The 23,498-nt window shown below is 38.0% G+C and overlaps 2 protein-coding genes across 3 annotated transcripts; both read left to right on the top strand.

Moving 5' to 3' along the window:
* The first annotated feature begins 3,685 nt into the window (after nucleotides 1-3,685).
* On the top strand, nucleotides 3,686-22,271 carry LOC5575032 (60 kDa heat shock protein, mitochondrial). Its single transcript, XM_001661714.2, has 3 exons — nucleotides 3,686-3,844; nucleotides 5,622-5,787; nucleotides 19,678-22,271. The coding sequence occupies exons 2-3, from the start codon at nucleotides 5,623-5,625 to the stop codon at nucleotides 21,235-21,237; spliced, it is 1,725 nt and encodes a 574-aa protein (XP_001661764.1). The 5' UTR covers nucleotides 3,686-3,844; nucleotide 5,622; the 3' UTR covers nucleotides 21,238-22,271.
* Nucleotides 3,755-5,557, top strand: LOC5575031 (p53 and DNA damage-regulated protein 1). 2 transcript variants are annotated; one of them, XM_021854358.1, is made up of 2 exons: nucleotides 3,755-3,844; nucleotides 5,001-5,557. In XM_021854358.1, exon 2 carries the CDS (start codon nucleotides 5,021-5,023, stop codon nucleotides 5,423-5,425), a length of 405 nt encoding a protein of 134 aa, XP_021710050.1. In that variant the 5' UTR covers nucleotides 3,755-3,844; nucleotides 5,001-5,020; the 3' UTR covers nucleotides 5,426-5,557. The 2 variants fall into 2 exon arrangements, with proteins under 2 accessions (XP_021710050.1, XP_021710049.1); XM_021854357.1 differs by having other exon boundaries at nucleotides 3,759-3,844; nucleotides 5,010-5,557.
* Nucleotides 22,272-23,498: the final 1,227 nt, after the last annotated feature.

Genomic DNA, 23,498 nt, shown 5'->3' with positions numbered 1-23,498 from the left:
AAAAAACGTTCATTTTTTCAATTTATCACCTGAATCCAGTTAGTTACCCTTTATTCAGTAATTAAAAATATTTTGCAAATTTATATCCAGCCCAGTCGTTCAATATTTAGGCACATTTCTACGGTACGAAAGTATCAAATTTTCCGGGAAAATCGAGAACTGATTTTCCGGAAAATACCTCAGTGACAATGTTTGAGATCATTTAAACCATTCTGAGTTGAAAAAAGTATATGTCACCGCTTTAAATTTCCTGAAAATCACGTAAATACCTAATTGGTGGAAACATTTTCCCGACTTTGCTTGTTTCGCCGAAGTAAGCTGGAAAAACGAAGGAAAATTCTGGAAAAGTTTTTTCCACGATTTGAAGGAAACATGATCCCTCGTAGCGTGAAAGGTTTTATATGACCCAAATCGGCCAGGTTTAATCAGCCTAATGGTCTAAAGTCAGCATAACGCTTTCGCTCCCATACAAATTTCAAATCGCTCAAACCAATTAGACGATCGCCTTAATGGGTGAAAATTGTCTTACGCATGATTATCGATAAAACCGGCATCTGTGTGATCTGAAGCAGTCTGTTTATGTGGAGAGATGGTGCGAAATATTAAAAACGAGTAAGTACTATAAATTAATCTTCTTAGGGCCGATTTCTTCACCTCCGCTTACGCCGTAAACCACGTTTACCCATACGATTAAACCAGGTTTAAGGCCTAAGCGGTGGTGATGAAACCGTTTATTAATGAGTTATACACAAGCTTACTTTATGGTGTGTTTGTAGGCTGTGTATAATCAATTTAAAATAACGTCCGGACGCCTGATTCCCGAACAACTCGAGTGAAGGATGAAACTACTGCGCCATGATGTTCCAGGGAGAAACGTTATCTATTAGGATCTAGCCAATGTCGTTAACCTTCGCCCGCCTCGAGACGATGTGTTTGTTTTGTGTATTATTATTTTTTATTGGTGAATAAAGTTAAATTACGTGTCAATCAATCGATCTTTTATTCCGTTACCTTTTGTTGAATATTATTTTAAAATTTAATTCAGAAATCGCATTAAAAATAGAGTAAATTTTACCCAGTTTTCAAAATTATGTATTTCAGAAAGTGGGTAAAATTTACTCGTTGGTTTGACGTACAAGCCGTTTACTCTTTAATGAGTACGGGCCCTTTACTCTTTTTATGAGTTAAACTAGTTTCTCTCAAAGAGGGTACTTTTTTACCCTATAAAGGGTACTTTGACCTTACAGTGTAGTGAAAAACGCTACTCTTGGGACTTGTTCAAAATACAATGCAATTTTGTTCAGTTCGGTTATATCATTGCATCGTGTTGTTCAACATGCTCGCTTCGGAAACATCATTCTCAAAAGGTATTTCCCCAGGAAAGCTGCCACAAGAAGTGACCCAGAACTCAGCAATTGGGATTAAAATATGGATCCGATAATATCGAGAATCAAGGTAAGTTCGTTTGACGTATTCATCTCGAGATTCTGTCATCATTTGGTAATACTTTTCCAGTTTATTCTATGGGAGTCCCCATCCATTCCGGTCGACTTGAGCAAGATGGAAGCAACTGCGGGAAATATGCGGGAAATGGAATTTGATCGATTCGAGTAGGTAGCAGCAACAGACAGAACAAGATATGATTAATATTGAAATAAATGAGTTACTTCTTACTTCTTACAATCAATATTGTTCCAATGTTTGGCTTTTGTTTACTGCAATTAAAAATATGGCTAATTTTATTCATATCACAGGATTTTAGGACATTGAGCATCAAGCGCATAATTTTCGAATAATCATTTACCAATATAAATTCCGTTTGTACTAGCCAAGCTTAATTCGTTAAAATGCATCGCAATGAGTGAATAGATCGAATATGGTTTTAGACTGGGAGGGAGGCACCGATACTACACACGCAATATAGAACAACGTTTGTTTGAACTGCAAGATAACTCCAGCTTGACAACAACAATCAAGGCAGGCTTGGAGAAAACCGCTAGTTTTTTTTTGTTGTGTACTTTCGGTCTTTCCTGACAAACATGGAAAAAGGGCCACAGTTTTCTATGCACTAAATATTAATTTTCATTGGAAAAAGTAAAACGATGCGTTTTTCAATGCTTCATATTCAATCAGGTGAAAGGTGCTCACGTGACATTACTTGCATTATGTGCATGAATTGATTTTCATTCAATTTTTGTCACTTTTGATGAAATGCGAAATTGTGTTTCAATCAGTTACGCGCTTTTTCCATGTTAGTCCAATGTTTGAGAACTGAGCTCACAGTGACAGTTCGTGACAGCGGAATCCCGGCTCACTATGACGTACAGAAATTTTGTATTGGTTTCTCCCTCCCAGGTTTTAGAATGGTATTTAAGCCATCTAGTATAATATTTTCTTAGCGTGTAGTATTTTCAACTGCAGCGTAGAGATGGTCGGGTCTCGGGTTTTCAAACCCGAAACCCGACCCGAATCCGAACCCGACGAAATTTTAAAATTTTTCGGGTTCGGGTACGGGTCGGGTTTGAGGGCTACACAATTATCGGGTACGGGTCGGGTTCAGGCTTGAAAAATGTCGGGTTTGGGTCGGGTTTGGTGAGAATGGTGAACAGAGTAACAACCTTAAAGCTTCCATATGCATCAGAAACGATGAATTTATCATCTTTTCAAAGTCGGGTTCTATTCGGGTCTTTCTTAGAATTTTTTTCGGGTTTCGGGTCGGGTTCGGGTTTAAACAGCGAAATTTTTTCGGGTTCGGGTCGGGTCTGGGTTTGCTCTTTAATTATTGTCTCGGGTTCGGGTCGGGTCCGGGTTTAAAGAAATATAATAAGTCGGGTACGGGTCGGGTTCGGGTTTGAAAAATGTGAAACCCGACCATCTTTACTGCAGCGCTTTTCTCAGTGTAAAAATTGTTGTATTTTATTTACAGCGGTTGATGGCCGCTTAATTTCAATGGACGGTGTAATTACACCTTCAAAGATTTTCATTCATGTGATGTGCACAAGGGGCCCAGATAGCCGTAGCGGTAAACGCGCAGCTATTCAGCAAGACCAAGCTGAGGGTCGTGGGTTCGAATCCCACCGGTCGAGGATCTTTTCGGTTAAGCTGAGAAGCAGGCTTTGTCCCAGTTGGGACGTAACGCCAGAAAGAAGAAGATGTGCACATCCTGCGTTACAATCTTCTCCCAGGTCAGTGTTTCTAGCTCATTAACCGCAACATCTTAAGATTATCGAGTAAAGCCCCAAGCACAATGTGAGCGGCAGCGCGGTACAACGGCAAAACGGCAAGCCCATCTTGATCTACACTCTACTTGTCAAGTGAATGTTGGAAAGGATTTAGTCAACATTGGATTGAAAAGTAAAGTGTAGGTCAAGAAGGGCATGCCGTTTTGCCGTTGTACCGCGTTGCCGTTCACATTGTGCTTGGGGCCTAATTTTATTTAAAAAATGAGGGACTTTCAAATTAATTTAACATCGTTGCATTTTAAGTGTCTGATGATTTTGAAAAAAAAAAATTTTTTTAGAACTAATTCAGATTTTGAGTAGAAATTTTTCAAGGTAAAGGAGACCGAAATTACACCGTCACATTTTTCTAGAAACGTCATGCTTTGCGCAACAACAACAAAACAGCCAGCCAGCCGATCGTGTGACTCGTGAGTCGTTTTCTGTCAGTCGGTTTCTCTCATTCATCGTTCTACTGCCCGTGAGTCCGGTAACGCATTTACGACCCGTCTGGAGTTGCGAAAACGTGACTTTTTGTGTTAATCAAAAAATCAGTGAGGAGGCAGACTCAGTTGGAATTCCATCCTGATTTCGTATCCACACCGGAAGTGATTGTGTAGATCCAGGTGAGTGAGTGCTGTTGGTTTCGGAAGTGCAGTGGAATTTTTCGGGAGGTTTTTTCCACGGAGGAAAAGGAAAAAGTCTCGGTCAGGCGTGAAAGTTAGGTTATGTTCCAGAAGATTCACGGAGCGGGGGGCCGGGCGCCTACTGCGATAGGGGATAGTCTCTTGCCAACAACAGTTACTTCTAGGAGCCATTGAATTGAAGGGCGATGATAAGCTAATCAATCAAATTGAGGGACGATTAATGAGAAGAAGATTCCGATGAATGAAACGTATTTGAGAAATTTCAAAGATATTCAAGAACATTAGATTGTGTCACTAACTGGAAGCCGCTTCAGAGCGGTTGTTACGTAACGAAGCATGTAACATTGCGGGATGAGATGACGAAATCGGACGAACCTTGAATGAAACCCAAAACTTTCCGCAGTCGAATGCAGGGCTGGTTTAATAGTTTAGTAGTTTATTCTTCTTGGCATCACGTCCTCACTGGGGCAAAGCCTGCTTTTCAGATTAGTGTTCTTGTGAGCACTTCCAGTTACTGAGAGCTTCCTTTGCCAAGGATGTCATTTTTGCATTCGTATATCGTGTGGCAGGTACGATGATACTCTATGCCCAGGGAAGTCAAGGAAATTTCCTTTACGAAAAGATCCTGGACCGACCGGGAATCGAATCCAAACATCTTCAGTATGGCTTTGCTTTGTAGCCGCGGACTATAACCACTCGATTAAGGAAGGCTCCTTAGAAAAATGTCTAGTCTGATTAATAAAGAATCTAACTTATATCTCCTGATTCATGTTAGATTTCTTTTTCGCTTCCTGTTCGTCTCAAGATTTTTAGCGCTGGGCTAGTTTATCTCGGGACCAGCGACTGGTACTTCCCTTCCGAAGGAAGTCGTCACTATAACATTTTACGTCATAAGTGACTAAAACTCTAGGATGGGATTCGAATCCAGGTGCTCGGCATGAGAGGCGTGTGTTCTAACCACTACACCAGGTTCGTCCCCGACTCAAGATCTGGTTCTTTGGTATATATATTCAAGAAATTTTGTTGCTATCAGCCCTGAACTCAAAACTTTCCGCAGTCCGATGTCAAGCCGCCGAGAGCTAATCCCGTTCTTCCGTCTGTCTTTTTTCGGTTTTGGCTGTTTGGCTGATGATAGATTAGATAGACTTTCCCAAGATGGCATCCAACAGTCGCAAAATGACCGAGATCCTGCAGGAGACCGAACGGGTGGCGGATCAGGTTCTGATGCGGAAGCAGGAACTAATAGCGCTGGACAAACGCCGGCAGGAAACGCGGGAAGCGATTCGAACCATCCGGAAGAGTTTTCCTCAGGAAGATTCCAAACTTTGGATTACCGTTGGCTCGATGTTGATGAAGCAAAAGCAACCGAAAGCGCTGGAACTGCTGCAGAAGGATGCCGATCAGATTGAGGAGGAAATCAAGCGGATTCGGACCGAGCAGAAACTGTTGATTAGCCGGCAACGTGATCTGGAACATGAAAGTCCGCTTCGAGGATTCGATTTGAAGCCCATGAGTGCGGCTGAGATTAACGCGATCCGGTCAAATTTGCCGCAATTCTAGGGGCAGGGGGGATTGTGGAACAGTAGGGAAGGGGACAAGGGATCTCACGAATCGGTATTCCACTGCACTGGTAGATTTAAGTTTAATGATATTGTAATAAATAGGACATTCAGTTATCTCTATGACTTTCTACAAGGCAGTTTTGATAGTTATTTCAACCGAAACTTCTTGTTGCAATTCTCGATTTCTCTTTCAGAATGTTCCGCTTGCCGACAGTGTTACGTTGTACCGCCGCCCGCCAGGTTGCCGCCGGCTACCGAGGCTACGCCAAGGATGTCCGCTTTGGACCGGAGGTGCGCGCCCTGATGCTGCAGGGCGTGGATGTGCTGGCCGATGCCGTCGCCGTCACGATGGGACCCAAGGTATGTATTAATCGGGGGCGGGTCACTGGGCCGAAAAATGGAAATACAGTCATTAGGCTGAACGAGTTATAAGGTTTTACAAAGCCATGCTGAAGGTGTCTGGATTTGATTCCCGGTCGGTCCAGGATCTTTTCGTAATGGAGATTTCCTTGACTTCCCTGGGCATGAAGTATCATCGTACTTGTCACACGATATACGAATGCGAAAATGACAACTTTGGCCAAAAAAAAAGCTCTCAGTTAATATTACTGTGGAAGTGCTCATAAGAATACTAAGTTGAGAAGCAGGTTCTGTCCCAGTGAGGACGTAATACCAAAAAGTAGAAGAAGGCAGTGCAGGCAAACCGAAAGTTCGCAATGGCAGGGCCAGCAGCAGTGTTCTTGTTAGAGACTTGCAGGGCTGTTACAACAGACGCAAATTTCGCGATTCTCGCGGATTTCGCGATTTTCGCGGATTTGTAGCGGATTTGGCCAGCCAAGCGCGAAAATCGCGGATGGATAAAATTCTGTCGCGAAAATCGCGGATTGCCCAAAAAATGTAGTTTTATACATACAATCATGATTTCATAATTAGGAATTTTCTATTTAAAACAGAAAATCCAAGTCTTTTCCTTGAGAGCAGTAAAGTTCAGTTAGTATAGTCACTCAGTATATCGAAAACACTGTTCAGGGAAATATAAAAAGCAGTAACATTTTATTAGTAAATCATTTTCATTTTATTTGGAGTCATTTTTCTCGAGGGGAGCTAGTCAACCAAGAGATAGCTCCTCCATAAATTCTTAATGACACTAATCAAAAATTCTATTCTATTGACGGCGATCTATAGGTTCTTGACTTCAAGCTAAACTGAAAATAGAAAATTATACCGTTCAAATCCTGTGAGTTTGAAGGACATTTATCTTCCGTTAAAAATCATAGAAAATGGCACTCATTAAAACCACTCAGCAGATTTGGCTTGGCTTTAAAATATTTGAAATCAGAAATGTGTCAAATTTACTGATCATGGATATAATATGTCAAAATATTAAACCGTGTAGGAATGCTAAATTTGTTCAGCTTGATTACATAAATACATGCATTCAAAGTTTGTACGGATAATATGCGGACACTCTGGCTGAGTGTTGGCGCTGCAGTCATAGTTGGTTACCTTATAAAATCCCAGGATCGATAGAAAAGTTTAAAACAATAGATAGCTCCGTAGTCAAATTAGCAGTTTTGTCAGAGAAGAAAAAGTATTGTAAATCTAGAAGATACAAATTACTTGAAGTTAATGGAAAGCAGCACTAAAAATTGTATTTATAATAAATGAAATATTTGGTGTTAAAAAGCAGTGCAACGATTGAGTCACCACCATAACAAACCGGTTAAAATGTTAGCACCTGGTGAAATCGCTCAAAATAATAATAGTTTTGCTTGGTAAATTTTTGTTCAGCTACAATTTTGTAATAAAAAATTGATCATTTATAAATTTGTAACTTTGGAGAAAACTGTTGAACACCGATGAGTGAAGAAAAATTTAAAAAAGCATAATGCAGATGATATCAAAACTACTATTATTTTGAGCGATTTTACCTGGTGCTAACTTTTCAACCAGACACTTAGAAAAAAAATTGAAATTTACGTCATATGTTCCGGACACTTCAATATGTCAAGTAAAATGACGTGAATCTAAGTCACAAATGACGTAGTGTTCCGTCACAATGGACTGAATATTATTTGAATCACAAACATTTTCAGTCACATTGGACGTAATTTTACAAGAATGACGTATTTTTCACTACTATTATTCTGAACACAACTGTATGTACAATACATTTTCAATACTTTTGTGTAAAATAGTAAGCTCCGCATAATTAAACTGAGTAGTTTACAAACCAATTTTATTAAAATTTTATTGCGTTTTTTTTTGTTAAAATTTTGAATTTCCTTTGTTTTAATATATAAATAAGGTCTTGTTAACATTTCATCAAAATTGATTTCTAGGTGGCTCAGATCTGCCCTGTAGAGTTGGACATATTGTATCAAACGTCGAGAGAGTTTTAAATGTATAGTCTAATTTATTGTCAATGACTAATGAATATTACTGAAAAAATGTAAAAATTTTCATAAAAACAGATGTTTGTTAAACATATTAAATTATCACAAAAATCTTGTATTTTTACCTCAAATTGAGTGAGTACCATCAGTGCACCAGTATCCGCTCACTAATGTAAAAATTGATTTTTCATGTCAAAAAACAACATTTTTCGCACGGATATGTTCTAGCAATATTAACAACTTTCAAATGAAGCCGCCTGACATTATTTTCATTTGTTAAAATAATTCTTTATATTGAAAACACAAGACCTCGTGGGCGGTTATTGGGTCACTAGGTATTTTTGTGTGTTCCAATAACCGCTCATGCAAAATACTAAATAAAATTTTGAAGTGATTTCGATTTTGGTATACAGCTTTCTTTATTGCAGTAGTAGCTATGGTTTGACCATAAAAAATATCAGGATAAATTACAAAATTCGAAATAATGCATTTTTTAGTAAGTTTGTCACGAAATTTGTTTACCGCGAGTGGAAATAGGAACACTTAGATGCAGTAACAAATTCAATTTAATATTTTTTATGAAAGTTTTTAAAATTAATTTTATCTTGCCGCTGATTAGCTATACTTGGAGCTACATTGTGACCTAATAATAGTATACATCGACACAATAGTTATTTTATAATAAACATTTGAACACAACTTCCCTTAAATGAGCGGAATCTGGTGCACTGATTTAAGACTTGAAGTTTTATAAAAATAAAATCAGTTTTCAAACAATAAATGGCATGCATTTCAAACTTATTGTTTAACTAAACCCATCTCATAAAAATTTGTAACTTTTTTTTTTTAATAATATGATGGTGTTTGCCTACCCATGTATTTCATGAAAAATAAAAAAATACAGTATTGGCGATCTAATCTTATTAATGGCAATCTTTTCACTCTCGATAACATCACCACTTAAAATGTAGTGTTAAGTTAGATGAGACAAAAATCGAAATTAAAGGTTTTGTATGCTTCTAATTGACAATGTAAAATTACTGTGTGTGTTTTTCTTTTTAAGTTATCATTAATAACTATATTTTGCATCTCCTATTGTATGCAAAGATCACATCGAATTGTGATAAGTATAGTTGCAAACTAGGCCTCCTCTCTGCTTGTAGTGACACTACCATTTATTAAATTGCACGATTTTTTACAAAAATATATTGAAATGTTGATTGACAAATAAATTTCGAGTGATATTGTTGAATACGATTTTCTCCATGAAAAATTCGAATTATTGGATTTTTTTCACTTTTTACCTTTTTTCCTGCCTAGTGGCGCAACTTAAGTAAATTAAACATATTCCATAATTTAACTCTACCCTTAGTATTGACAGAAATCCGTATACCAATTTGTCTTGCTCAATTGTAGATACTTTTAGGCGAAAATAATCACTTAGTACCATTAAATACTAGTTTTTGATCAAGCACGCTTACGCATTTTTTATAATGAGTAGTAAATATGTCAATGAAACAGATTTTTTTGAGGCGCGGATTGAAGTTCCTAGGCGCGGATCAAATTTTTGAAGTCGCGATTTTCGCGGATACGATTTTAATATTTTTGTAACAGCCCTGGACTTGGTCACTATTTTAATGTAATTTCTCTAAAAAGATTCTATTTCTAATCGAAGGTATCTAGTCTCGTGTATGAAATGGTATGTAAAGTCATTTTTTTTCCTTTCTCTGTTTGCATTAAATTCAAGTTCTTAGTCTCTAAAGCAGAAAATTCTTCAAATAATATCACACAACTATTCCACAGGTTCTTCCGGAATTTATTCTTAAAATCATGAAGGAAAAACTTCACGCATTCTTCTATCAATTTCTGCAGATATATTTTCCGTAAAACTCCAGATATTCGTCCACCAATTCTACCAGGAATTCGTCCAAAGAGTTTTCAAGCGATGGTTAGTGGAATTTATCCAGGAAATCATTGAATATTCCAACGCTACTATCTCATTAATTTCTACAGAGATTGTCCTGAAATTTTCCTAGGGACATTTTGTCTAAAGAGTTTCCATAATTCCTACAAGATTTTATTCAAAAAAAAACACAAAGGTGTAATTCGGAGTTTTTGAAGAAATTCGTTTAGTTTTTTCAGAAGATCATACAAAAATTTTCCCACGAGTTCCTTTGAAGATTTTTCAGTTATCCTTCAGCCATTTGTATAAGGATTTCTTTAAGAATTCATCCACAATTCTCTCCAAGAGTTGCTCCAGAAATTGTGTCAGAGATCATTCCAGAAAATCAATAAGGAACTCTACCAGAAACTCCTCAATAGATTCGGCTAGCAATTACTTATGAAGTTCTTTTAGGAAATTCTCATCTCCTACTGTAACACTCCTTCCAAATACTTCATGTGAAATCTCCATGAAATCCTCAAAACTTCTTTTAAGCAATTCTCGCGTTTAGTATCATACAGGCATATCTGTGATCGATTTCTCTTTAGATTTGCACACGAAATTCAAATAATTTACGGAACATTTCTCGATTCAGCTTGACCATGAGCACTTTCTACTTACCGTCAAACGGGGTGACTTGCAACGGCGGGTTGACTTGCAACACATTGTAATTTACAACTAAATTTTACTATAAAACACAATTTTCAATAGAAAATTCGTTTTAAAACGGTGCTTCAATACGTGTGACTCACAATTCAAGTAGGGGCCACGATTAAAACTGTTATTATAAATATGTTCATACAATAATCATAATTCTTTTAGATGTCTAGAAAACTGATACTTGATGGGGGTTCGAAATCGTGACATGAGATAGATTAAATGTACAAAAGTAATACTCTACATGTTGTTTCTATAACTAATAAGTGATTATATGACGAACTTTATTTTACGAAATTGTAGCAACAACTTTTTAATAAAAATAATTTTCATACACATGTACCCATGCGGGGTGACTTGCAACACTTTTTTTCTAAGCAGTTTAGAGTTTTATAAAAGTTAAAAACTTTTGTGTTAGGTCTACTTTATAATCAAAAGAGTAATAATTCATCAATCAACTACAAACACTCGTTAAAAATATTGTTCAGTTAAGATATTGGACCTTGATGATTTAACGCCTCTTTTTCCCATACAAAAACAGCTCAATTATTTTCTTACCAAAATGTATTCTAAATGTTCTTGTACTGGTTCGAATGCTTTAAATACATGAATAACAATACTTAACAAGTGTGACTAATAAAAAATATCAACATTTTGTTGGAAAAAACTAAATTAGCAGTGAGTGTTGCAAGTCACCCCGCACAAGGACATTTAAAAAATTTCACCTTTTTGATGACTTTTGATATGACAAAATAATCCGATTCAATTTTCTATCATCTCATTCTGTAGGCGAGCCGGCCATTCAAAGTTCTACATGGAATTTAGATTTTTAGATTACGTTTAGATCAAGGTTTTGGTTGATTGAAGTTGAAAAGTGTTGCAAGTCACCCCGTTTGACGGTAATCAAAAATAACAGTCGAAACGATTCGCCCTGTCAAGTAATTCACAAAAAGGAAAATCGATAAATAAAAATCAATCACTGCGGTTACAGCTTTATGATACTGAACGCGAATATCTTCAGGGATTCCGTTCGATGTTTTTCAAGGAATTATATCAGACCATCCTTCAGGATGTTATCCATAGATTTTTTGTTCAAAAGTCATCTTGGCAATTTATCGATAAAAGCCTTCTAGACTTCCTCAAGAGTTCATCCGAATTGTTCACATGAGTTTCATAAGAGAAACAACTCCTGGACTGGACTGGTCAAGAAATTCATCAAAACAATTATTCTTGACGATTTCCTAGAGACATTCCTGAATAAATTCTTTGAGGATTTGTTTAGAAAATTCACGAGAAATCTCTAGAAGAATCTGGGAAAATTTCTGAAGGATCCCTAAAGTAATTTCTGGAGATATTCTTGAATTTCTGAAGAATCACTGGACTTCCACAGAAACTTGGAGAACAGAGGACTTCATTAACAAACTTCTAGTAAAATACCTGGTGGACCTAATAAAATCAGAGGTTGAACTATTGTATCTTAAATGAATTTCTTTAGGAAGTCCTTGCAAAGATAACTAAATGAAATCCTGGAGATATCTTCAGAGTAATACCTGAAGTAATCTTTTGCCATCCGTTTTTTTTTTTTCTTATTTTTATTAGGTTCTGATGGATTTCCTGGAGAAAATCATAAAAATATTGCAGGTTAACGAGCAGTAATACTTCTCTTGATTACAAAACTCTTAGAACTATACTGGCCGGATTATCTGAAACTTATCTTCTGATTCCTGTATGTTTTTTTCCTGGTTTATTTATGATATTTTTGTTTGTTGTTTGGGAAGATCCAAATATGACGTCCATCGTTTTTCAGCATTTCTAGACCCCCCTCCCCCCTCTGTCACGCTTTTTCCAATACTCAATACATGCACTGTCACACTTTCGTAGACCCCCCTCTCCCCTAAATGATGGACGTCATATTTGGATAACACCTTTCTGTTTAGCCTGTTTTCAGGCATGAGATCTCTTGTGTTCCTTGTGAGACCCTGCAAAAAGTAAAATGTAGCTCAGCAACAACGTGAAGAAATTTTCCCATCGAGTTTCAAGGGACTCTAAAAGTAATTGTAATTTTGAATTTTCTTAATTCAACGGTAGCCTATTAATTACCAAACTTTTGATCAAGTCAATAAGAATTCTAAATAAAATGTTTTAAGAATGAAAAGCCCCTGGAAATTTCGCTAGAGGAATGCATAGAGCAATCCCCAGTAGAATTACCTGAAAATACAGTAACTGTGATTTGAGAATCTTCACAGAAATTTCCTTGAGATTTTTAATTTTTATAAAAACTTAACGCTACTGGGTACAATTGATGAATCAGTTCATTAAGGATGTCTTTGAAAATTTCCTTGAACGTCCTGGAGAAACTTGGAGAATAGAATACTTCATTGCTACTGCTAGAAGGTTGTCTGGTAGTATCCTCGTTTGAATCCTGTTTGAGGTTTTAAGGTTTCTAGATGAATCTGCGAAAGGATCTCCTAAGAATTATTCGCAGCAACACCTGCAGGAAATTTTGTCAAAATGCGTGAATTCAAGTCTTATCTAATCATTGGAGAAAATAAAAAAAAAACAACTGCCTGAGGAAAAAATCTGGTTGTATTCTGTTAGAAATCCTCATAAAAATCCGAAGCTCTAGTAAAACTTCTGGAACAAGTTCTGTAGGAAACTCAGCAATTATTTCTACAGGTATCTTTAAATCTTAACTAAACCGTAAATGAAAATTTTAGGAGTGATGGCAGAAAGTCTGTGAAAGATATACTGGATAATATTATGGAGAAACCTAGGCTGAATTCATCATGAAGTATCTTGAAAAATTTCTGGAATAATCTGGAGAAGTTTCTAAAAACATCTGTGTAGTAATTCCTTTGGAGATACTCTTATGTCGTTTTCGTTTTGGGAACCAAACAAACCAAGGCCAAGCAAACTAGTTTGATCGGACCTGAATCGGGTTGGGATTGAGGGGTCTATTTTATAAGTCGAGTCGATCAAAATGACTCGACTGGAGTCACTGTCGACCAAAAAATATCGCTCGACACGGTCTGTCACTCGAGTTTTTCGACAGTTATCACTCTACTAGTGGGCCCGGCAAACTTCGTCTTGCCATCAAGTAGGCTGTTGAAAAACGCTGTGTCCCATACAAAATGACAGTTCCGTTCACGCTCGTTTTTCCGGCTTTCTTGGTGAATATCCTGGGATTTTTATACACACAAACACATCGGAACACTTGACGAACAAAACGGAAAAATAATCATTCAAATCGGTTGACCCGTTCGGAAGCCATTTCGTGACATACAAACACCGCTCCATTTTTATTTATATAGATGTGACTGGATTACTATGGGAGTCGACGGGTGACATCTGAAATATGCACGCTTACTTTGATCGACAGTGACTACAGATGAGTCACATGTTTCTACTCGATTTATAAAATAGACCCCTGAGTTTCGCCAGTTCCAACCTAGGTTAAAAAATTAATTCGACATTAGAAAACTTATTGGTTCAACCAATAAGTCTTCAACAAAAATGGATGAGTTCTTGGGAAAATTCACTGGGGACGTCCCTGAAAATTGTCTAGCAGAATCTCTGGAGGAAGCCCTGGAAAATCTTAAGAGTATCCTCAGTAAGATTGATGTTTGACATCAGGAGACATCCTGAACGAAAATGTTGGAGAGAGACGATGGAATAATCACTAGAAAATAAAATCGTTGACAACTTTTTTGAAAAAGTTGTTTAAGAATGTTTGAAACAATTTCTGTTTCATTTTTTAGAAATCTCTTTCGAAAAATTTCTGGTTGAAATTTTTAAGCTGTCTTTAAGGAAATGTTTGAAGTAATTTCTAGATCCCTAAAAGAATCAATGATCAAAATCCTGAATACATTCTTAGAAATGCCCTTAGAGAAAAGTCTGGTTGAATTCTCTGAAAAATCCATTCAAAAAATTATTGGAGTATTAACTGCTTTGGTCTATTTTTCAGGCTCCAAAATTCCTATTTTTTTTTTCTCCAAAATTCCTATTTTTAGATGTCCAGTCTCTGCAAACATATTTTGATCGTTTTGGCTTAACGACTATGTTAGTCTCCCAGCCAGGGATGGGAAATGTACTGTAGTAAACATTTACCACCTCGACATTCACATTTTCCTACACGACCATCAAAATCCAAAGCAAACCATGACCGTTCAAAACAAAAAATGTCACGCCTCCTCGAAACTGTAATCTTCTTCTTCCCAACGTTTTTTCAAACCCGAATGCGAAATGACTCGAGCACAGTGGTGACACGATTTTTCCGGTTTTCGGGGTTTTGCATTTTTGCTCGATAAAGGCAGCATGAAATTGAACTTGTTTATATGTATCGCAACGAAATGATTGTGCTCTTGCTATTAGCGCTAATAGATTTCAATTAGTTGAAAACACAAGCGAAATATTAGCGATTGAATTATTTAACATTTTTTCCAATCATTCACCTCGAGATGGTTGCCCGAAAACGATCATAGTGGAGAGACAAAAACAGTCAAGCAGTGTGTGAACCGTTGGCAGCGCAACGCCTGTGTTAAATCGTTATGAAACGCACATATACACGGTACTCAGACGTCAGTTTGACATCTTCTCTTGACATTCAAGTGCCTTTTTTATTTGATTTTTTACAACCATCGAGTCATTCCATGTAGCGGACCCCCAACGAGCGAATCCCCACTGTGTTACGCGATTAGTCAACTGATTCTTCAAGATTTTTCTCAGATTCCTCGAGGAAAAGCTTCAGAAACCATCCTAGAGATCTCCCAAGATTTCAGTTGCAAATTCTTTCAGAATCCTCCAGAAATTCTTCTAGAGATTTCTCTATCAAATCTTACGGCAATTTTTCAAAGGATGCTTAGAAAAATTTCTCCAGAATTTTCTCAAGGAAATTCGTGAGCACTTCAACATTACTACATCTAGTCATTTGCTCGGGTATTACTTTGAAATACTAGGAATTTCTCCACATTTATTTTCCAGTTGTTAGGGGAAAAGCACCAATTTTCGACCCAGCACTAATTTTCGACCCATTCATACGATTTTGGCCTACTTTGTATGGAAATCCGAAAATTGGCACAGAATTCTTGTGGGTCGAAAATTAGTGCTTTTCCCCTACTTAGATCTCCAAAGATTCTTTTATGAATTCTTCACATAAAATTCATAAAGGGTTTTGAAGAATTGAAATTGATGAGTTTTTTTTACAAGAAGCCCATCAAAAGTTCCTTCACCATTTGAACCACGGTTACTTCAAAGAATTGCTCCAAAAATTTCTCGATGGTTTATTCCAGAAAATCTGTTCGGAACTGTTAATTTGTTTAAATTCAGACTATGATTCATGATTAAGTTCCTCTAGAATTCTTCTTTCTGTCGTTACGTCCTCACTGGGACAGAGCCTGCTTCTCAGCTTAGTGTTCTTATGAGCACTTCCACAGCTATTAACTGAGAGCTTACTATGCCAATGACCATTTTTGCATGTGTATATCGTGTGACAGGTACGATTATACTCTATGCCCTTGGTCTTGCTGAATAGCTGCGCGTTTACCGCTACGGATATCTGAGCCCCTCTAGAATGTGGATGGATTTTTCAATTTTTTTAAAGATAGCACACCAATTAACACTACAGCAATTTTGCCAGAAAATCCTGCGATGATTGCCACACCATTTTTTTAAGGGATTCCGTCCAATGTTTGTCAAGAATTTCCTTCCGACAATCCTGCGTGATATTATAAAGAGAATCGATATTTTTTTTAATAACCTTAGCAATTTATCTAAAAATTCTTCCAAAACTTCTTCACTGGGTTCTTTTAGGAATCCTTATTCATCCAGCGTGACTTTGGAACTTATAAAAGTTTCATCAGCAGAAGTTATTTTAAGATTTTCCTTAGAAATTCTTCATGATATTTTTATAATTTTAATTTCTGAAATTTTGCTTGACATTTCTATGGGGCATTCATGGAATAATGCTTGAGAAAAATCTCGAAGAATACCCTCCCCTTGGATATGCGACCTTGCCGCGATGGGAGGGCATAATCCATTAGCCCATATGATGGAAACCAAAGGCGTAACCTGTAGTGGTGGTATCACATTTTGGCATTTTTTGCTTAAAGCCGCGTCATAATTCATATGGCATAGACGCAATAATATCTCGGATGTGATCCAACGGACATTCTGCGTCATTGATAGAATTGATGCCCATTTCAAATAATTAATCTATTCGAAGTGGACATTAATACTATTGGTGACGTTCAGTTTGCCTTTTGCTAACCAGAATGATCCGTAGCCACTCTTACTATTAGCTAGCTAGATACATCGTTATCATATACGACGTAGGGAATACTTAGGAATTCTTAGGAAAATGACTAGTAGATTCACTGAGTAGAAATAAGTGGCGACAATCTTATTTTAATATGGTTTTTACATTGCCATAATAAGAAATACCTCTTTTGTAACAGCGGTATAAATAATCTAATTCCAGCTTCATTTTTGCAAAATTTACAAGTAGAAAGTAGGCGTTGTGAAGCATTGTATTTGCCACCGAAAAGTGAATCTTGTAGGAGACTGTAATAGAAGCCTAAGGTAACTTTACTCTTCAATATTCACTATAAAAATGACTATGGAAAGTAAGACGCTGAGATCGATCATTAGGGTACACTAGTTTCGAAAAATTGTTGAACAGACAAGGAAAGCGACTTTTTTCTTTAAGGATATATGAACGAAATGACCAATAAATACTTTTAACAACAAAAAATGAAATTAACTAGAACTACTACTAAACAGCCTAATTTTGTTAAGACTTGACGACACTTGACATTTAAGACTCTAATCTTACGTAAAAGACAATAGTAATCAGAATAGCACTTGAATGACAAATTATTCAAAATCATTTCGACTAGACAGTATTAGTAATGCACTACTATTTCAAACAAATTGTAATGGAGCTGCTGATTTTCATAATGCTTCCTTTTCTCAGAAGCAAGGGAATATGGGTACTTTTCAAAAACTACCACGTCACAATACTAATAAAAAAACAGTGTTCATGTGGGCGCCATTGCCTAGTCCGTCTGAGTATTGGTCCTGGTAGAGGGGAAACTTGGCAAAAGCCAGACCGAGGGTTCAGCCTTGACAAGTTAAGCTGTCAGGCAGCTCCAACTGAATACCATACAAAAAAAAAAAAAAAAATCTCGAAGAATTACTGAATGAACTCCTAAATAAATAATAGGAGGAGTAATTTCTGAAGGTATCTTTAGAGAAATTCCTTCCGGAAATCTCAATCAAATTCTGAACAATAATTTTGTGAGAAATCCTAAGAAATTTCTGGAGGCATCTTTGTAATTTCTGATTGATTTTTTGATGATGTTTTAAACGGAAGTTTTGGAGGATGTCCTAGAGAAATCGAGGATAGAATAACCGGAAAAATTTTTGGAGGACTTGAGACATTTTAAAACTTGAATCTAGGAAAATATTTGGAGGAATTCCTTATGGAACCTTCTATGTTGTTTCCGTGATTATCCTTAGAAATGCCTAGGTTATATTCTTCAGATATCCATATCAAAATTCTTGGAAGAATTTCTTAGGAAACTCCTTGGAAGAATCCTATTGAATTATTCTAAGAAGTTTCCTAAAAAATTCATTCAAGAATTTTGATTTGGATATCTGAAGAATATAATATGGACATTTCTAAGGATAACCACGGAAACAACATCAAAAATATAATCGCTAAATGAACTTCTGAACTCTTTGGAGTAATATTTAAATCTTTGGCAAACATCTGAAATAAATAAGTGCATATATTACTGTATTATTTGGCCTATTTCACGAGGAATTTCTTAGATAAGTCTATAAAATATTCTTAGAGAAATGTCTAAATTGCGGTGGGAGGAAAATGGGTGGCAGGGTCTTATAGGAGACCTGACGTTTCCCCAGAAATTCCTCTCAAAGATTCAAGAAATTTTCCCGGGAAGACTTCAGGACAGGAATTTATCCATTGACTCTTTCATAGGTTTTTCTTCTGAGTATGTAGTTTATAGAATTGAATATTAGACTGTCATTGAACTGGAGAACTAACATTTGATTTACATTAGTAATTCTGAAGTTTCAAAGAAATGTTTGGATCTCGGTCAGATCCCAGTTAAATCCAGATTGCTTTAAATAGTTAAATTAACAAACATTTTGGAGGTAAAATTCAAGGTAAACCCTTGGATGAGTTTCTGAAGAAATACTTAACGAAACCTTTAGATATTTTCTGATGAAATTCTTGTTAAAAAGTCTGGTGACACGAGAAATTATGCCCAAAAATATCATAGTAGTGCTCTCGGAGAATTGTCTGGTGGTCGTATTCTTTGAGATTTTCTCCTAAAAATCCAAAAACTCTTGAAGAATTTGTGAAGGCAGCTGCCTCTGTTCGCATAACTTACCCATTTATATAGTACAACGTATAAAAATAGGACATTTATGCGAATACGAGCAGTTTAGGCGTTCTAAGATCAATGGTTCAAGGGTTAAAGAAATCCTGAACAATAATTTGAAATTATTCTAAGGAAGTCCGAGAGATGCACTGAATGAATTTTTGTAGTAATCCCTAAAAGAATTCCTAATCAGTGTTCTAAGCAATCACGGTAGTCGGCACGTTTTCGTTCATATTCAACACCCTTTGCCTTTGGCAGTCACAACACGAGCAATCAAATGAACGTAGGCACGAAAAATGTCAATTGTATGTATCGTGGTCAGGATAGCTTCGCTAAAAACCGGTACGTACGTAATACGTTTCGTAATAATCGTCGCTTTCACTGCAGGTTTTTCACATTCGACTTAACAAGCAAGATCAATCCATTATTGTCGTTTATGATCGGATATGCCAAAGTTCTATGCAACACTTATGATTTATGAAAATGTCATCGTGTCAGAAGACATTCAATTCACAGTTTTTTGTGTTTGTCTGTAGAATAAACCGCTTGTCCTGTATGTACTACTGTACTGGTCCCAATAGAAAACTTGGAAGGAAAACCATGCGATTTCTCTATGAAGCTTTCATCTATCAGATCTTTCAATCCAATCCTTCCAACCTATCGATAACCGTTTCCGTTTAGTGTAACTTTTTGCCTTATGACCCTTTTCATCTAGACGACCCGTCAAAATCCTTTTGGCTTAACAGCATTCGGCCTAATGGCATCCAGGATGGTGTTTGACCAAAAGATATAGCACTATATTACTCGAATCGACAGATTTCTAATGCACCAATTCCTCTTCTTTCCGCAGGGTCGCAACGTCATCCTGGAGCAGAGCTGGGGCTCGCCCAAGATCACCAAGGACGGTGTCACCGTAGCCAAGGGTATCGAGCTGAAGTGCAAGTTCCAGAACATCGGCGCCAAGCTGGTCCAGGACGTTGCCAACAACACCAACGAGGAAGCCGGAGATGGCACCACCACGGCCACCGTTTTGGCCCGTGCTATCGCCAAGGAGGGCTTCGAGAAGATCTCCAAGGGTGCCAACCCAGTGGAAATCCGCCGTGGCGTGATGCTGGCCGTCGATGCCGTCAAGGATCACCTGAAGACCATGTCCCGTGCCGTTACCTCTCCGGAAGAGATTGCCCAAGTTGCCACCATCTCGGCCAACGGAGACCGTGCCATCGGTGATCTGATCAGCGAAGCCATGAAGCGCGTCGGAAAGGATGGCGTCATCACCGTTAAGGACGGCAAGACTCTTCATGACGAACTGGAGATCATCGAGGGAATGAAGTTCGATCGCGGATACATTTCGCCGTACTTTATCAACTCCAGCAAGGGAGCCAAGGTCGAATTTCAGGATGCTCTGGTGCTTTTCTCGGAGAAGAAGATCTCCAGCGTCCAGTCCATCATTCCGGCTCTGGAATTGGCCAACTCGGCACGCAAACCACTGGTCATCATTGCCGAAGATGTCGATGGAGAAGCTCTGAGCACGCTGGTCGTGAACAGACTGAAGATTGGCCTGCAGGTTGCCGCCGTCAAGGCTCCAGGATTCGGAGATAACCGCAAGAGCACCCTGTCCGATATGGCCATCAGCACCGGTGGAATCGTTTTCGGCGATGATGCCAACTTGGTCAAGCTGGAGGATGTGCAGATGTCCGATTTGGGACAGGTCGGAGAGATCACCATCACCAAGGACGATTGCATGATGCTGAAGGGCAAGGGCGATTCCAAGCATGTTGAAGCCCGCGTTGAACAGATCCGTGACCAGATCGCCGAAACTACCTCCGAGTACGAGAAGGAAAAGCTGCAGGAACGTTTGGCTCGCCTGTCGTCGGGAGTTGCTGTCCTGAAGATCGGAGGCTCCAGCGAAGTGGAAGTCAACGAGAAGAAGGACCGCGTCAACGATGCTCTGTGCGCCACCCGCGCTGCCGTTGAGGAAGGTATCGTTCCCGGAGGTGGTACTGCCCTGCTCCGTTGCATCAAGACTTTGGAGAACCTGAAGGGATCGAACGAGGACCAGAAGGCCGGAATTGACATTGTGCGACGTGCTCTGCACCAACCCTGCACTCAGATTGCCAAGAACGCCGGAGTCGATGGATCGGTCGTTGTGGCCAAGGTTCTGGATCAGCAAGACGACTTCGGTTACGATGCCCTGAACGGTGAGTACGTGAACATGATCGAAAAGGGAATCATCGACCCGACCAAGGTCGTCCGAACGGCCTTGACCGATGCCTCCGGAGTTGCCTCGCTGCTGTCCACCGCCGAGTGCGTCGTGACGGAGGAACCCAAACCGGAAGGTGCCGGAGGTATGCCAGGCATGGGCGGTATGGGAGGAATGGGCGGCATGGGAGGTATGGGTGGAATGATGTAAGCTACCTCCTAATCAACCTGTTAAGAATAAGCCAGTGTTAAGACTCGTTTAGCCAATAAGGACATACACACAAAGCGGATGAAGCTACTCGGAAGGATGTCCAAAAAACCTAGCAAGTTCAAATCGACGGGAGATCCTTCCGCCTACCTTCGTCTTTCAAACGAAGCATTTATGAGACGTCGATGTTCAATCTCCTCTCGTGCTAAATTTTCATACAGCACGAGAATAGATCCTTATACATATTAGTCTATAAGGGGCAATGAGCGCCAATCTTTCCTCCAGCTAGAACAAAGTCTGGTCGGTAACCGCGACGCGCGATTGTGATTAGACTGCGTATGATAACGTGGTTCAGGCGGTTCATCAAACAGCAAAGCCGTTGTTTTAAATTAAAACAACACTCGACACCGAAATGGAGGACAAAATCATCACACGGAACGATTACCAAACATTTGTGCGATGTTTCCTTCCTCGCCCGGAACGTTCGATGCAGAAAAATGAGTTTTAAGTACCTACCTAGAGTTCTCCCTTCTGTCGTTAGAAATCAACTCTCAATCGTTTCATTTTTATTTGAATCATGATTGCTAATAGGTAAGTTCCTCCAGGTGGTAGTTTAGAAATTACGACAGAGCAAGGAACAAAACCCCAAATTTAGGCAACGCATAGTCAAAGAGTAGCTGTATAGATTTTTATTTCTGATTTGTGAAAAGGATTATCTCTAATAGTTTGTTGATCGATAGAATGAAGACCGAATAGTGATTCTGAGCGTAGGATGGATTTTTTGTTTGTGTTAAGGGAAATAAACTGAATCGTACTTCTAGTGTAAAAAGATTTTTGTTGTCAGAAACAGCCAGTGCAAGTAGTAGGTATAAAGAAAATTCCAAATAATCACTGCTAATAGGATCGGTTGAGTGAAGAATCGCTCACTCAACCATAAGACACAAAACATAGGCAACAAAAACCAAGACAACCCAGTTAGATAAAACAAGATCAATGAGATCGTCAAGAGAATATATACAATTTTTTATACAACGGAAGTGCAAGTTTGAGTTATTCGTTCGATGACATCCTCTGCTTTCAAAGAAGCATAACATTCTGTACTTCGACCCATAGAGTCACCTCACTACACAGAACCAAGATATCTTACTTCAGGCAGTGCTTTTCGGGATGGATCGTGTCTGGTTCGCGTTGTGTGTCAGGATGGATTACCAACTGGTAAGCTCGTTTCATTCTCATAACACATTTCTATCGTGACAGCATTAATTTTATCTCACTTTCATATAAAATATGGATGGTTCGTCACTGCAAGTGTCGGCAAAATCTCTGATTTCTGTTATATACAATTTCAATATACACATTCCTTTCTTTGTTCGTCATTACTAAAAACAATTTTTAAACGGTTCCATATTATGATTATTGACGTCTTTTTTTTATCTTCAAACAATAACATTTCATCGCAAGACAAAAAGAAATGCAAAACTGCAACAATCATCACAACTAACATTCCTTCTCCATCCCAGTTAGGCTTACCAGATGGTATCCTTTGGGAGGACATGTTCTCCTTTTTAATCTAAAGTCCTCCCGTCCTCCTTTGGGCTGAAAACGTCCTCCTTTTCCAAAGTAATCGAAAATTTATTTTTATATCCAGTTTTTCGTTAAAATCTGATGCATTAGGATGACGGAATTTTAATTTTAAGCCCAATGAATATTTTCAATACAGTTTTTTGCTACACGTTTGTAAATTTTAAATTTTCAATATATTTCTAGATTTCTAAGACCTTTGAAGTAAGGATGGAAAAGTATTATCGGTTTCCTTTATAGATAATATTTGATAAGTCCTAAAACGGATACCATCGGGGCCTCGATTTCGTCACCTTGCTGAGCATGTTTAGTTAACAGCGACGTTTTGCATGCTGCCTGGGGGCCATTCAAAGAATTTATTTATTTATTTTACCCATGTTTTTCACCTAAATTAAAACAAATTTATCAACCAAACTAATATCGCAAAACGGGGTAACTTTGTTAGGTTTTTCGAAGAAAACGTGAATATTTATTCATGCTGTTTCAAAAAAATATAATTTATAGTTTTAAAACAAGTATTGGCATCCTAGCTATCGACTGCAGTTGATAGATTGCCAAAAGAATTATTTTGCATGGATATATATTATTTTCTATATAATCGAAAATTGGTTTTCTGTTTCGGGGTTACTTTGATAATAGAGTATAAATCGAACAAAATTGAATGAATTACGTAGCATTTATAG

The sequence above is a fragment of the Aedes aegypti genome, chromosome 3 (assembly GCF_002204515.2).
Source record: "Aedes aegypti strain LVP_AGWG chromosome 3, AaegL5.0 Primary Assembly, whole genome shotgun sequence".
NCBI lineage: Eukaryota > Metazoa > Arthropoda > Insecta > Diptera > Culicidae > Aedes > Aedes aegypti.
Note: the sequence above shows the minus strand (reverse complement) of the source record. Positions and strands in the feature narration are given on the sequence as shown.

Bases quoted from the DNA above. Each gene is read 5' to 3' on its own strand.
- LOC5575031 (XM_021854358.1), top strand. From the start codon at position 5,021: ATGGCATCCAACAGTCGCAAAATGACCGAGATCCTGCAGGAGACCGAA.
- LOC5575032 (XM_001661714.2), top strand. From the start codon at position 5,623: ATGTTCCGCTTGCCGACAGTGTTACGTTGTACCGCCGCCCGCCAGGTT. The intron at 5,788-19,677 runs GTATGTATTAAT...TTCTTTCCGCAG, and splicing joins CCGTCACGATGGGACCCAAG to GGTCGCAACGTCATCCTGGA.